Source organism: Anomaloglossus baeobatrachus, chromosome 1 (assembly GCF_048569485.1).
Source record: "Anomaloglossus baeobatrachus isolate aAnoBae1 chromosome 1, aAnoBae1.hap1, whole genome shotgun sequence".
NCBI lineage: Eukaryota > Metazoa > Chordata > Amphibia > Anura > Aromobatidae > Anomaloglossus > Anomaloglossus baeobatrachus.
This window is the reverse complement of record NC_134353.1, coordinates 458,998,221-459,015,320: the sequence shown is the minus strand read 5'-3', so window position 1 is coordinate 459,015,320 and position 17,100 is coordinate 458,998,221. Positions and strand designations below refer to the sequence as shown.

Below are 17,100 nucleotides of genomic sequence, written 5' to 3'. Positions count from 1 at the left end.
TACGGACCCCGACCAGGCTAGGAGTCGCCATTGAACCGGTCAAATCCGTCAGCGACGGGAACCTCCGGGGTTTCCCAGCAGTAAACACCCGACTGAAGGCAACCATCCAAACCGTGAGGGAGAGAAAGCTACCGCCAGAGCTAGAGCTCCCAGGGCCAGAGCCTGCGGGTAAACAGGGGCTTCCTTAGCCAACCTACCGCTGGGGAGCGGGTCACCGGTGGGAAGCCATCGGGGCCGAGAACATAGCACCGGTGCAGGGAGAGACAGTAACCGCCAACCTACCGGGAGTGACAGTCGCAGCCGTCTGTGGGACTCGTCCATCCAGCTGTTTGTTTTACCAGAGACTCCGTGTGCGTTACTGGCTGAGTAAGTACCACCGTGCCGTCTTGCACTGCGCTGCCCCGCGATCCTGCACCTGGCCAGGCCCCGCAATCCACCAAACAGATAACAACTCCGGGCCCCGGGACTACCAAAATCCCCCTAACCACGGAGGGGAGAGAAACATCTCAGCTGCTCCCTGCCATCGCTCCCGGGATCCCCGTACAGAGCAGCGGTGGTGCCCCAACAAGAGCTCAGGACAAGGATGAATTCTCACCGCCACACAATTAAGTAAAAAACAATAGATCTACCTGTGGCCAAACATTTTTCTAACCCAGACCACAGCATCATGGACATGAAATTGCTGGTATTGAATGGAAATTTCAAGTCCCAGAGAGACAGGAGACTATGGGAATACAAACTTATGATGACCTTTGACACATTCAGAGCAGGAATGAATGTGTCTCATGGATTCATGTCTTTTTACATCAATTAAGAGATGTGCTCCTCAGATCATCCGGGGCTCTGGACCAGACCTCAATCAGAGGACAATAAAACTTTCACACTGAACTGCAGCAATATTTATGGCTACAACAGTTTGTCCTCTTGCCATAGTGATAGTTCTGCTTCATATAACTTGTTTTATTTACTGACCCGTTCTATGTCCTGTTGTGTAGAAATATGTGACTCTTCAGATTCTGTGTTATACTGAGCCTGATGAAGAGACCTGAGTAGTCTCGAAAGCTTGCAATTATTACCATCTTTTCAGTTAGCCATTAAAAGGTATCAACAACTGAGGATTTCAGTTCTTTTAAACAATTTTTTATCTCTACGGGCTAACATGGTACAAAGATATATTTTACCTGCACATATATACTTCTAATACACATCGCCACTTAGTGTCTAAATATATAATAATAATAATACTTTTGAGCTTAGAGATACAGTAGCTACTTTCCATAGCTAGCAATAGAGATCTATATTCTTTATTTTCTTTTGGACAAGTAGACTAATACTGTTCAGACAGCTTGCTCTGCAGACAGAGGACCTGGATATTATTAGAAAAGATGGCATGTGTTTCTCCGAAGCCCCTGCTATAATCAGCTCTGCAACTGTGTATGAGTTATATTTTTGAATGTAGTAGCATTTCTGACATGTCTGGTGGAGATCACAAAGGGGCAGAGGTTCACTGAAGGGGTACAAGCACGACGACTCAGTCTATTTCTAATATTAAGAACCATTTATTTTCAGCACATGCTCTCAGTTACTTTTATTTCTAGTAGCCCTATCATCAACATTGTGTATAATTTATACTGATGGGTAAATATAGTATGATCAGATATGCCAACATGATCCAGGAGGACATATTCAACTTGTCTGCTATTTCTACTTACATTTCAACTGAATTCATCTATACTTAATGATATAGTAATTTCTAGGGTTTATTTTACATCACACAATTATGTTGAATATTTAACCTTAACAGCTTTGTTACAGAGTCATCTATATTTGATATGATGTTGATGTATGTGCACCTGAAGAACAAAGCTATTGACAATGTGCAAGTACCAAATATTTTTATGGGTTGTTGTAATGTTGATTTAACTCAGAGCTAAAAGTTCTGTATTTTCATTCAGTTTCCCAGCAGTATGAACATGGCCTGGTATTCACACACATCCATACAGAACAACATAGACTTCAGTATACAGTGTAAGGTCACCGGAAGTGTCCAGGAAGGATGATATGCATCATCGAGGTTGATAGCCTTGGTGATGTAAGCGTGGGAGCAGGATCCAGCATTTTAAATACTGAGAAGGTTAATAGGGTCTGACAAGGCCGAGTTTACAAGCAGTCAGAGAGATGGGTGCACTCTCTTTTTTGCGTTATTTTCACTAAGGCGGGCTTTGCTCGTTGCGACATCGCAAGCCGATGCTGCGATGTCGCACGCGATAGTCCCCGTCCCCGTCGCAGGTACGATATCTTGTGATAGCTGGCGTAGCGAACATTATCGCTATGCCAGCTTCACATGCGCTCACCTGCCCTGCGACCGTCGCTCTGGCCGGCGACCCGCCTCCTTCCTAAGGGGGCGGGTCGTTCGGCGTCATAGCGACGTCACACGGCAGACGGCCAATCAAAGTGGAGGGGCGGAGATGAGCAGGATGTAAACATCCCGCCCACCTCCTTCCTTCCTCATTGCAGCCGGGAGGCAGGTAGGAGATGTTCCTCGCTCCTGCGGCTTTACATACAGCGATGTGTGCTGCCGCAGGAACGAGGAACAACATCGTACCTGTCTCTGCACCGGCATTATGGAAATGTCGGAGAATGCACCGATGATACGATAACGACGCTGTTGCGCTCGTTAATCGTATCCTCTAGGATTTACACACTACGACATCGCAAGTGACGCCAGATGTGCGTCACTTTCGATTTGACCCCACCGACATCGCACCTGCGATGTCGTAGTGCACAAAGCCGCCCTAAGTCCATTGTAGTGAGGTCGAACTGTGGACCCCTCAGACATGCCTGTTACTCTTGACGTTTTCTGTTTTTGTTACACCTATGGGTCCCGGTACTTAAGCCATATGTATGAGCCTGGCAGAATTTTTCAGTTACTGTTGTCAGTACCTTATTTTGATGTGGCTTTCTGCTCTTTTGGCTTCAGATACTTTTTTAGGGCCTAGTTTGAGGTGGCATAAGGAGGGAGGTATTGTAATGCTGGTATTCCCTGCACTTACCGGCAGAGACGCCAACATACTCCACTATAACGCCGGCGTTACAACTGATATAAAGCACTGACAGCAGCCGGTGGCCCCGTGTGCCAGCCGTGATCGTCGAGGGGTCTATGTGCCTGCTATCTGCAAGAAGCATGTAAAAGGACACTGCGAGAAAGGAGGACAGGTGAGAATAATTTTTTGTGAAAAAAAAAATAAGCCGAGGGGGGCATTTCCAGCATAAAGAAATGTGCTGAAAAGCTCGGCTTACACTCGAGTATATATGATAACTGTATGCAAAGAAACGGAGGTCTCCAATAAAATAAAATTCAATATATTGCAAAAATATTAAAATCTAAAATTGATTTTAATATTTGTGCAATAAATTCAATTTTATTTTATTGGACCTCCGTTTCTTTGCAAATTTTGGACCAACAGCCCGGACCTGGATGAATCTCCAACCCCATGGATTATGGGTTTTTCCCAATTTATATCACGTTGAGCCTCAGCTTTTTCTTTTATATATGGTAACTGTGTCTTGAATATGTTTTGGTCAACAACTAAAATGCCAAAACATGTGTCACTGTCTAAATATTTCTGCGCCTAACTGTACATGGATATAATAGAGAGCAAAGAGTGTAGAGCCCAGGCGTAAAATCCAAGAGGGTAACACCACAAATGGTAGCAATTACAATACTAACCATCCAACTAGAGAACAATCTGTAGATCATGAATAAACAAAGAAACACATGCAGTGTGGTATATCATACTGTACCACTATAAACAACAATAGATCACATCCATGGCATTATGTCAAAATATTATTAGAGCAACAGAAGCATTTCACCTGTCCTTGCATCATTTTCTTCCGACACCCCACACATAATCAAAGGAGGTCAAGGCAATCAATTGAATAGCAGGTTGGTGGCAGATGTGAGATAGGTATTGCATGAACGGGTAATGGTACGGTAACTAATAACACTGCATCTGTTGTTTATAATGGTACAGTATTATACATTATTTCTGCGTGAATATCACATCTACTTTTGAAGATCTATTGTTTATTAGTATTATGTTAGTATTATAATCATAATATTATTAAAAATAATGTTTTAGAATAAATTGAGATTTACCATTATACAGTGACAAGCAGAAGGGTAACAATGTTTTGAACCTTTGACTTTGAGGATTTGTATCTCCTCATCCACTACAGCTTTGAACATGCGACTACCTTTATTTTATAGACAATCATCTTGGCTATCTCATGCATAAATATGACTTGCAACTATTTAGCATAAAATTAGTTATGCAGATTCTTGTAATGTCACTGTATTGTTACTGTTTTGCTCCTAAAAATCTAAACTTTAATTGTTATTATTTTGTAAATCCACTTTTGGATTTCAATAGTGCCAGAATCCTTCTGGGTATGTTCTCTATCAGATTCAAGCATGTCTCAACCAAAATCTGATCCCCGGTCTATTCTACACAGTCCCAATCTTGGTGCATAATTAGTCTACTCACTTATGTATGTACAGCTTATTCTTCATCTCTACCCATAAGTGCTTGATTAGGTTGAGGTGTGGAGACTGTGGGGGCCAAACTAGTACCTCAACTTCATTGTCATTGATCCATTTCTTCTCCAATCTTGACTTATGCTTTGGGTCGTTGTCCTGCTGGAACACTATGTCGTCCTTTTCATACCCATAGTACTAGAGTGTTTGAAGTAACTCGTCTTGTAGGATACTTACATATAGCTCAGTATTGAGACCACCATTGATCTTCGTCAAGTATCCAATGCCTGTGGCTGGGAAACAACCCCATATCTTCAGGCTTCCTCCACCGAAGTTGACAGTTCCATCAATTTCTCGATCCTTTAACCTCTTTCTCCCTTGTTTCTTCCTGACCTATTTGCGCCCATCAAAGCCTAGTCTATTCACTTTCGTCTCATCACTGCAAATCATCCGTTTCCAATCTTCTATAGTCCACATTTCATACTTCTTTGCAAATTCAAGCCAACACTTCTTATGATGATATTGAAGTTGAGGTTTTGTTATCTTTTTTTGGGCCACTATTCCAGACTTGTGTAAGGTGTATTGCATGGTGCTTGCATGAACATCTGTCATCTCACTATTACGAGATGCAGTGAGCTGGAGGAAGAAAAGCGCAATCTGGGGTTTTATCCGAGAAAGATGATTAAAAAATGTTGGAAATACTCACCTTGGCAAGTTGTGTGAGTCACAACCAACTGGAAATTACCAAAATGACATGTGCAGCAGCCCCACAAATATACTGTAACAGCAAACACCAGGAGAAGAATAATGGGTATGATTGCTGCGCTGCCGTAGTCAGAGAAACATTCAGGAGTAGATCAATAGTGATTTATAGAACCCTTTCCTCAGGAAAATCACATATACAAGGAGGTATACATAGCTGTATATATATAGGGAGCAGGTATCTTAAAGCACAGCCCCTTCAATTTTGAAAAAAAAGGGTGTACTCTGAGACAAAACAGAGAGAAAACACAAAACATCACCATGTTATACATGGATAGTTGGTATGATACAAACAATAAATATGTAAAGCACGCAAATGAAAAATTGCATCTGGACAATTTTATGCATATGGAAACTACAAGAAACAAACAAACCACAAAAAAATACAAAGAAAAAACACATTTTCCAAAATGTATGTCTATGGCCTATAGAACCCCACTGTGTTATGGAAGGTTTTTTTTTATCAGTATACAAGTATTAGCCGACTGAGCTACTCGGATTAGGGGTTCCCTGTGAAAAAAACCCCAAAGATCTGCAACTTGCAGTGTGGAAGGGAAATTCTAAAAGGTAAAGAACAAGAATGGAGCTAAAAAAAAGCATTTTTAAAATGTATGTCTATAGTCTAGAACCCCACTGTTACATGGAAGGGGTTTTTTGTGTATCAGTATAACCAACTAAGCTACTTGGGGGTGTCTCTGAGAAAAAAAAACAGAGATCTGTAACTGGCAGTGTCGAAGTGAAATTCTAAAAATGAGCAAAAAAAAATAAACAAATACATAATTAGCCCATTGTGATTTCTATTTATTACAATAAGGGACGCAGAAACAGTAAGGATGATGGCTTTAGAAACCCTATGACCAGTATACAAATATTTTATTTAAATTCATTTATTTTAAAAGCTATATATATTTAAAAATGGGTGTCAGATTTTTTTTTTCTTCTCCTAAAAAGTATATCAAATTTATATACAGTACAGACCAAACGTTTGGACACACCTTCTCATCTCTAGAACAACTATAAAGAGGAGACTTTGTGCAGCAGGCCTTCATGGTAAAATAGCTGCTAGGAAACTACTGCTAAGGACAGGCAACAAGCAGAAGAGACTTGTTTGGGCTAAAGAACCCAAGGAATGGACATTAGACCAGTGGAAATCTGTGCTTTGGTCTGATGAGTCCAAATTTGAGATCTTTGGATCCAACCACCGTGTCTTTGTAGAAAAGGTGAACGGATGGACTCTACATGCCTGGTTCCCACCGTGAAGCATGGAGGAGGAGGTGTGATGGTGTGGGGGTGCTTTGCTGGTGACACTGTTGGGGATTTATTCAAAATTGAAGGCATACAGAACCAGCATGGCTACCACAGCATCTTGCAGCGGCGTGCTATTCCATCCGGTTTGCGTTTAGTTGGACCATCATTTATTTTTCAACAGGACAATGACCCCAAACACACCTCCAGGCTGTATAAGGGCTATTTGACTAAGAAGGAGAGTGATGGGGTGCTACGCCAGATGACCTGGCTTCCACAGTCACCAGACCTGAACCCAATCGAGATGGTTTGGGATGAGCTGGACAGCAGAGTGAAGGCAAAAGGGCCAACAAGTGCTAAGCATCTCTGGGAACTCCTTCAAGACTTTTGGAAGACCATTTCCGGTGACTACCTCTTGAAGCTCATCAAGAGAATGCCAAAAGAGTGCAAAGCAGTAATGAAAGCAAAAAGGTGGCTACTTTGAAGAACCTAGAATATAAGACATATTTTCAGTTGTTTCACACTTTTTTAAGTAATTCATTCCACGTGTTTTAATTCATAGCTTTGATGCCTTCAATGTGAATCTACAATTTTCAGAGTCATGAAAATAAAGAAAACGTTTGGTCTGTAGTGTGTGTGTGTGTATATATATGTATATGTATATATATATATATATATATATATATATATATAATTGCCTTATTCTGTCTGTCTGTCTGTCTGTCTTGCTCCAAAATTGTGTCCTTACGGTGACAAACAGCGGATTGGCCGCTGAGCTCGCCATGGCCCCGCCCCCCCGCATGGATTGGCTGCTCGCCTTGCCTCGGCTCCGCCCCCTCGCATGGATTGGCCTCTCGCCCCGGCCCCCTGCACGCATTGGCAACTCGGCCACGCCCCGCCCCCTCACGCATTGCACGCTCGCTCTGGCCCCGCCCCCCGCACGCATTCCCCGAACCGACTCCCAGGTGAGTGCTGTACCCCCGGGAGCCCACATCAGCGTACGCTGGTGTGGGCTCCCGTGCGAGCGGGGGGCGGGGTACGCTGGTAACCATGTAATAGTGTAGCATGGTTACCAGCGTACACCGGCTCCCAGGTGAGCGCATCAAGGTCCTGCAGCGGCGGAACACACACACACGCACACACATAAGAACAGACACACACATCAGATCACACTCACTCTCACACACACCTCACACACACATCAGATTGCATCCACACACTCACAACATCCCGTGATATCGCTTGCTTCTCGGCGGCGATACTGTGCAGTGACCTTCCAGGACGTGCCGGAGGATCACATGGCCGGAAGCATGTGGTATCTCCGGATGTTGTGATTGTGTGAGCGCGTATGTGCGATATCGTCAGTGTGTGTGTGCGTGTATGCGATCGGATGTGTGTGAGTGTGTTCTGATGTGTGAGTGTGTGTGTGTGAGTGTATGCGATCGGATCTGTGAGTGTCGGCAGAGGAGCACGGCGAGCAGCACAGCTGCTGGGACCGCCCACCGGTGGGCACAGGGAGAAGTGGGGTGTGTGTGTGAGTGTATGCAATCAGATGTGTGTGTGTATACTGTCTGATGTGTGACTGTGGAGCACGATGGGGGGTGCACAGCATGGGGGATGGAGCACGATGGGGAGTGCGCAGCATGGGGGATGGAGCACGATGGGGAGTGCGCAGCATGGGGGATGGAGCACGATGGGGAGTGCGCAACATGGGGGATGGAGCATGATGGGGAGTGCGCAGCATGGGGGATGGAGCACGATGGGGGGTGCGCAGCATGGGGGATGGAGCACGATGGGGAGTGCGCAGCATGGGGGATGGAGCACGATGGGGAGTGCGCAGCATGGGGGATAGAGCACGATGGGGATTGCGCAGCATGGGGGATGGAGCACGATCGGGAATGCGCAGCATGCGGGATGGAGCACGATGGGGAGTGCGCAGCATGGGGGATGGAGCACAATGGGGAGTTCGCAGCATGGGGGATGGAGCACGATGGGGGGTGCGCAGCATGGGGGATGGAGCACGATGGGGGGTGCGCAGCATGGGGGATGGAGCACGTTTGGGAGTGCGCAGCATGGGGGATAGAGCACGATGGGGAGTGCGCAGCATTGGGGATGGAGCACGATGGGGAGTGCGCAGCATGGGGGATGGAGCACGATGGGGGGTGCGCAGCATGGGAGATGGAGCACGATGGGGAGTGCGCAGCATGGGGGATGGAGCACGATGGGGGGTGCGCAGCATGGGGGATGGAGCACGATGGGGGGTGCGCAGCATGGTGGATGGAGCACGATGGGGGGTGCGCAGCATGGGGGATGGAGCACGATGGGGGGTGCGCAGCATGGGGGATGGAGCACGATGGGGGGTGCGCAGCATGGGGGATGGAGCACGATGTGGGGTGCACACCTCCCTCCAAAATACACACACACACACACAAACACACACACACCGCCACACGCACTGCACAACACACCACACACTGGGAACCACAAACACTGCCCTACACAGACACCCACACACACAGAAAACGCCGCACACACACAACACCCAACACACAAACACCGCGGCACACACAAATATACGCACATACTGCACAACACACACATTGCACAAAACATACCTCCCCCCAAAACACACACACACACCCCACACCCACACAAACCGCGCAACACACACACAACGCTACAGACACACAGCGCTCTACAAACAACGCAACACACAAACAACACCGCTCTCACCCCCCGCCACACCCAGACAACACCCAGAATATGTACAGCGCCCTACACAAACACTTGGCAACTACACACAACAACATCTATATATATATATATATATATATATAACAAAAATCAGACATTAACTACACAATACGTAAATTCTAGAATACCAGATGCGTAGAATCGGGCCACCTTCTAGTATATATATATTAGTGTAGCATGTTTATGTAAAACCTATCTGATTAAAAATGGGAACATCTATCATTAATTATATGTAAAGTGTATTATTCCATGGGAATATATATATATTGCTATATTAACAAAAATAAAAAACTATAGCACTATTTGTTGATTTAAAAAATCTTTTTAACATAAAAAAAATCTGTAATTTCATTTAGACCTTTTAGTTTTTATGTATTTAGGTTATAAATCCAGTATGTTTCCTTTGTACTCAAAATATTCAAACGATTAGCAGTGGCGTGTTGTATATGTTCAACAGGAGTAACCTTAAGGAGATCTGGATTTTTGTCATGTGCCATGAGAAAATGCTTCAATAGCCCATGAAGCATGAAACCCTTCCTGTTGTTGTATCTGGGGGAATTGAGACGTTTATGTAATGGTTGGGTTGTACGTTCCACATATCTTTTTTCACAAGGATATTCCACTAGATAGATTACATAGTCTGATTGACAAGTCATATATGTCGGAATGGGAAAAGACATATTGTTTTCCCTAATGTATGTGGGAAAAACAAAAAAAAAAGCATTTGAAACTCCCTGGGGAAATGCTATTTGTGAGGAGACTGGTAGTATGTACAGTAGGTCCCTTAATCTACTGGGCGATATGATATTTTTAAGGGTTTGTGACCTTCTGAAAGTGAAATGTCATACCCGGCAGTCCGGGCATCACTTCTCACCCCTAATCGGACCAAGAAAACAATCACAGCATGCTGTGGGTGGAATGCGATTCTGTTTCACTCGCACCCATTGAAGTCTATAGGTACGAGAGAAACATCGTATTGCACCTGCATTACAGCAGAGTGCAATGCGATTCTCGCATCAGCCAGCAACGGAGGAGATGGGGAGATAAATCCTTTCCTCTCCTCCGCAGCGCCGGCCCTCCTCTCCGCAACTGTGGTCTGATCGCAGGACCAGACCACAGTCGCATGACACACGGCTCACACTGTGCTGCAAGTGTGAGCTGAGTGTCATGCGAGCACTCGCACTAATCCCCGAGTGGCCTCAGTCTTATTACATCTATTAGAACAATCTCTGCAATGCACATGGGTCCTTCCAAAACTCCAGTTTAGTTTCTAGTCTGAACCGTGTGACATAAAAGTGATTTGGAAGGGTTAAAAAAAGTTTCTTTCTTCGTTCATTGGCTTTATTTTTTTTATTTTTTTCTATTTTATATGAATGTGCCAAATTGATTGATGGTTCATAGATTTAAATACTCACCTGTAACATCTTGTGTTATCCTATGATTAAGGACGCAAGGGTGAGCTGGAAATGTGTTAGGGTCACGTCTGGTGTGTGCCTCGCACTATGTTTTAATCTGTCCATGTGTTGAATAAAGAAGGAAGGATTTAATACGTGTAGGATGTGCCGGATCTGTTATATTTTTGTTATCCCATTATTAAGGATGCAGTGTGCGCTGGAAACGTGTCAGGGTCACGTGTGGTGTGTGCCTCGCACTATGTTTTAATCTGTCCATGTCTTGAATAAAGAAGAAAGGATTTTAAACATATAGGATATGCCGGATCTGTTAGGTAATTTATGTCTTCCTTGGTGGACTTCATCTGAGCACTCCGACAAATGATTAACAACAATCCCCATGATTCTGGAACGTCAGCATATCCTTTTGTTTGTTTTTTTCCCCCAAGAAGGCTAGTCGCCCTTGAAAGACAAATGCTAGAAAGGACAAGATAGTGTGGAGAATCTCCATGGGTAATTGTTTCAACACTGCAGCTGGAATTTCTCTCCAGTTCAGCACCTAACAGGGTAAGTATCTGTCTCGTCATACAGTGTCACAATGTTTAAGAGCATTTAGACTGAAAGCCCACTGTGCAGTAACCAAACCTCTCATAAAAAGAAAGAATCAAAAGGCTAGACTCACCTTTGGTGAGGAGCATGTTGTGTGGACATAGAAGTGGTCCACAGTTCATTTTAGTGATGAAAGCAAGTTTCATTTATCTGGGTCTGATGAGAAACATTATGTTCGACGACAATCTGGGCAAAGACTGAACCCGAAATATGTTAAGAAGTCAGTGAAAGGTGGTGGAGGAAGTGTCATGGTTTGAGGAATATTTTCTGCAGCAGAAGTTGGACCTCTTATACAACTACACGGCAGAGTGAATGTAAGTGTGTATCAGAACCTTCTTCAACAATACGTGGTTCCTTACTTACATTCATCACTCAATCAGCCAGCAATTTTCATGCAGGACAATGCCCCCTGTCACACAGCAAAATGGGTAAAGCAGTTCCTTGAAACAGCAAACATTGAAACAATGAAATGGCCACCCCGGAGTCCTGATCTAAACCCAATAGAAAACCTCTGGAAAATCCTTGGTGACAAAGTTATGGCGAAGAAACCCACAATAGTCAAAGAACTCTGGAAGAGACTAATAGAAGAGTGGACCAAAATCAGAACAGGACAGTGTGAGAGACTGCACACTTCTCACTAATTGGTGGTTGCTGTTACCTTCAGAAAATTTAGTTATCTTTCTATGTGCTACAGTCACTGTTGTTCTATAATTTTCACCTTTTGGGCAAACTAAAGGTTTTATGTTGATAAATATTGGATCTTTTGTAAAACACTGTTCTAGTGGCATGGTGTACCCCTTACAAAAAACATTCAAAATTTTGATCAATGTAGATTACATTATTTCTGAAAAAAAGCAAGTGATCATACATTGTTCTCTAATTTTGATCTCCAGAGTATATATAAAGTTAGGTCTAGAAATATTTGGACAGTGACTGATTCTTCGTGATTTGTCCTTTGCCGCTATTTTTGGTTTAAAATGAAACAACTGAGATGCAATTCATGTGGAGACTTTCAGGTTTAATTAAAGGGGTTGAACAAAAATATCCTGTGAAATGTTTAGCAATTGAAACCATTTTTCTACAAAACCTCCTCATTTCAGATACTCAAAAGTAATTAGACAACTTTACCATAAATAAAATGCTCATTTTTAATTCTTCATAGTGAATCAATTATAGGTAATTGCTGCCTGAAGTCTGGAAGCCATGGAAGTCACCAAATGCTGGGTTTCCTCCTTTGTGATGGGTTTCCTCCTTTGTGATACTTTGCCAGGCCTTTACTGCAGCTGATTTCAGTTGTTGCTTGTTTGTCGGACTTTCTGCCTTAAGTTTTGTGTTAAGTCTGTGAAATACATGGTCAATGTACTTGAGATCTGGTGATGACTTGGCCATTGAAGAATATTCCACTTCTTTGCCTTAAACAACTCCTGGGTTGCTTTCGCAGTATGTTTTGGGTCATTGTCAATCTGTACTGTGAAGTGCCATCCAATCAAGCTTGCTGCATTTGGTTGAATCTGAGCAGAAAGTATATCCCTGTACACTTCTGAATTCATCCGGCTGCTTCTGTCTTCAGTCACATCATCAATAAATACTAGTGACCCAGTGTCATTGGAAGCCATGCATGCCCGGCCATCACACTTCCTCCACCATGTTTTACAGTGGATGTGGTGTGCTTCGATCATGAGCCTTTCTAAGCCTTCTCCATACTTCCTGCTTCCCATCATTCTGGTATAGGTTGATCTTTGTTTTATCTGTCCATACAATACTTTCCAGAACTGGGCTGGCTTCTTTAGTTGCTTTTTGACAAAGTCTAATGTGGCCTTTTTATTTTTAAGGCTAATTAATGGTTTGCACCCCGAGGTGAACCTTCTGAATTTGCACTCAGGAAGTCATCTCTTTATGGTAGACTTAGATACTAAAACATCTACTTTCTTTAGAGTGTTTTTCACTTGGGTGGATGTTGTGAAGGGGTTTTCCTTCACTAAGGAAAGCATTCTGTGTCCATCCACCACTATTGTCTTCCTTGGACATCCAGGCTTGTTTGAGTTCCCATGTTCTCTAGTGTACCTCTTTTTTTTTCAGAATATACCAAACTGTTGATTTGGCCACCCCTAACATTTTTCCTCTCTCTCTGATAGATTTCTATTTTTTCAGCCCAATGATGTTCTGTTTCTCTTCCATCGAGAGCTCTTTTGACTGCATGTTGTGTATTCACAACAACAGCTTTCAAAATGCAAATGCCATCTTCATGTTACTGGAGCTAAATTATAATTCCTTGCCAGTGTTTTGAAGTATTACTGTGTAGGGAAACACTAAGGGAGGGACTCTAGTTTTGGAATCTCCCTAGTCGCAGGTGCATTTTTAGCAAGTAATAATATAGTCTAAAATGGGAATTATTTGGAAAATCCCCTTCAAGCTTTAGACAGAAGTGACGACTACTGTTCGCTTCCACATGATAATGTTTGTGCATATATATATATATATATATATTATATATATATATATATATATATATATATATGTATATATTTAGTATATACAGTTACATGCTACTTTTCACTTTTGTCATTATGTGAGGTATAATACAATGATTTGTATATAAGTGATAAGCTTTGGGTAGTGTAGGGATCTTGGAAGAGCTAGACTTGGCGTCAAGCATCAGGCCAAGCTAGTAATGAATGAATCTGAGAGTGAGCACAGCTGACGTAAAAACAGTTACAAGTATGACATACCAATTGTACACACTAAGATGAAGAAAGATGAAGATTATGTGAGCAGGTTTAAGTTTTATTACTTGTAAAGTATGTTAAGAAGTGCCAGGCTTATGTCGGTGTGGAATGTCTTATTTCTGGAGCCAGACTGACTGAATATTCTTGAGAGATTATTTGTGACCTTTTGGCTGTTACAAAATAAATGCAAATCTCACTGAACTGAAAACATCTACTGTCCACAAAGATGGGAGACAAGGCCACAGGTCCCACCAGTGATTTAAAGTAATACTCTACTTACTCAGCTTTAGGTCCCGATGGATAATACCTTGCTGATGTAAGAATTGAACCCCTTGTAAGATCTGCTTCATATAGTATCGCACCTCCGGCTCTGTCAACAGTTTCCGTACCCTTAAGATGTGAGCAAGTGACTACAGAAGAAGAACAAAGATCATTTACCCATAATAATACAAAATATTAAATTAGATAGTAAGCAGATAACTAGGATATCATACTACATGATACACAGCAAACCAGATATATTATTGGTGCAGCTGCACAGGGACCTACAAATTAAGGGGTCCACATCTACCTCCAAACGAGGTGAAATTGTGCATTTGAGGAGCTATTGGATTGCTAAGGGCCCGCATATTGTTTTTGCACAGTTGACCTCTTCTGTTTGTGTCCACTCCTGCAACAAATAGAAATTCTGATATATTCTTTTTTTATTTTTATAATTATGATTATGCCAATACTATTACCGTATGTCAATATCAAATGTTGAGTTGAAATTTCCATTTTGGGATGTATGCTAATTTTACATTTTCATTATATTTTTAGGGAGGCAGTATTGATAAAAAACAGCATTTTTCATGGCGAACACTATGCAGGTTAAATAACATGATAATTAATGATAATTGTATAGTAAGTGTGGTTATGAACCCAGAGATACCAATTATGTGTACAGTACTTTTTTAATTTTTAATATGATAAATCTTTTTAATGGGGAAACAGGGTCATGAACTTTAGCATAATAGGTATAGACGGATGGCAGATTTTAATGCCACAGTAAGCCGAAAGTCATGACCCCAGCCACCATGTGATTGAGGGATCTATAGGGTTAAAAAAATTACTTTCAACTCCAGCTGTTGGAGCTGATATCAGCTCAAAATTGCATGGACTCAGCTTTTGAGCTCAATCTATTCATGCAACATAACATTGAGATTCAGAAAATCACTTAAAATTTGGATGCACAGTTATTTCAATTTCTTGGAAGGGGGTAATGGGTTTCCATTAAAAGGAAATTGTTAGCAGGCTTTAGCTATATAATCTGAGAGCAGCATAATATAAGGCAAGAAAGCCTTATTCCAATGAGTTATCACTTAAGGGTACTTTACACGCTGCGACATCGCTAGCGATTGCTAGCGATGTCGAGCGCGATAGCACCCGCCCCCGTCGAACGTGCGACATTTGGTGATCGCTGCCGTAGCGAACATTGTCGCTACAGCAGTGTCACACACACATACCTGCTTAGCGACGTCGCTGTGACCACCGAACAATCCCTCTTTCAAGGGGGAGGTGCGTTCGGCGTCACAGCGATGTCACCGTGACGTCACTAAGCAGCCGTCCAATAGAAGCGGATGGGCGGAGAAGAGCGGGATGTAACATCCCGCCCCCCTTCTTCCTTCCGCATTGCCGGTGGACGCAGGTAAGGAGATGTTCGTCGTTCCTGCGGTGTCACACATAGCGATGTCTGGTGCTGCCGCAGGAACGACAAACAACCTCGTACCTGCAGCAGCAACGATATTAAGGAAAGGAGCGATGTGTCAACGATCACTGTTTTTGCACAATTTTGCGATCGTTGATCGTCGCTACTGGGTGTCACACGCTGCGATGTCGCTACCGGCGCCGGATGTGCATCACTAACGACGTGACCCCGACGATATATTGGTAGCGATGTCGCAGCGTGTAAAGCACCCTTTAGTTTCATAGAATCCCTGTTTCATCTGTTGTAGATGTAGCAGTGGTCACAATGCAGAGTTGTGCAATGCCCTGCACATGAGGTATGCGGCATAGTGAATCAGAAGAACTATACTACATTTGTAATTGGAGGTATTTGCTAATATTATTACATCTAAATATCAGCAGTGAGAAAGGGGATAATACATAACTTTTAATAGAATTATCGTTTAAAAAAATTGCGTAGTGCTGCAATTTATAAAAGAATTTTTTGTGCAAACAAATGAAACAACATTCAAGTCCAAAAGGACCAACATATATAGTGTTGGAGCCCCCCCAATGGTGTCCGTCAGTAATATTTTGTTTTCACCAGATGGACATCGAGGGGCTTCAACACCAAATTAGTGTCCAAAATTCATAGACACTGTAAAATGATGACTGCTATGAGCCGGGTAAGCAGAGCATAAACCTATAATCCTATCTGCTAGTTAGGTTAGGGTCATAGGAGGATATATTCCAGTGGGAACCAAAACCTCCAAAAATGACTCACCAATGTAATATACAATGTGGGGTTAATATATCCTCCAAGAAACAGGCTTTTGACCATACATGTACACACAAAAATTGCCAGCCGTAACCTGACAAAAAACCATCCAAGAGCCTAGAGCCTGACCACTTGTATTTTGGGGTCTCTATACTTGCATCTTTAGCCCTTCACCTACAGCATCTCCCCTGATGAATTCTGGTGGAAGAAACGCGTCGGGAGGTTCCATGGTGATGAATTTTTAGGGCCAATCTATTCAGGTTCAGTTTGGGACGGCCCTTGTAAGGGCTGGAACTAATGGGGTTTGAGGGTTTAGCTAGTTCCTGCCAGGGAGAGAGCTCCTGCCCGGCCATGGACAGCCACCCGATCTATCTATCCTGATGACCCCCTTCTAACAACTGACCTGTACCTACAACTGGGTGAGACCAATCCATTTCTTATGTACAATTGCATGATGTATTAATGAACCGGATATAATAAGCAAAAGGCAATAATTATACCTATATGTTTACTGCTGTAACTACAGTGCCTACAAGTAGTATTCAACCCCCTGCAGATTTAGCAGGTTTACACATTCGGAATTAACTTGGC

At 43.0% G+C, this 17,100-nt stretch overlaps 1 protein-coding gene across 2 annotated transcripts in view; it reads right to left on the bottom strand.

The window, feature by feature from the left end:
* The window catches only part of LOC142317166 (serine/threonine-protein kinase PLK2-like), a 95,866-nt gene that overhangs the window by 62,832 nt on the left and 15,934 nt on the right, over positions 1-17,100 (bottom strand). For both annotated transcript variants that reach the window (XM_075353228.1, XM_075353236.1), the window contains exon 4: positions 14,308-14,437. In XM_075353228.1, coding sequence (XP_075209343.1) covers positions 14,308-14,437 — 130 coding nt within the window. The remainder of the gene's footprint in view (positions 1-14,307; positions 14,438-17,100) is intronic.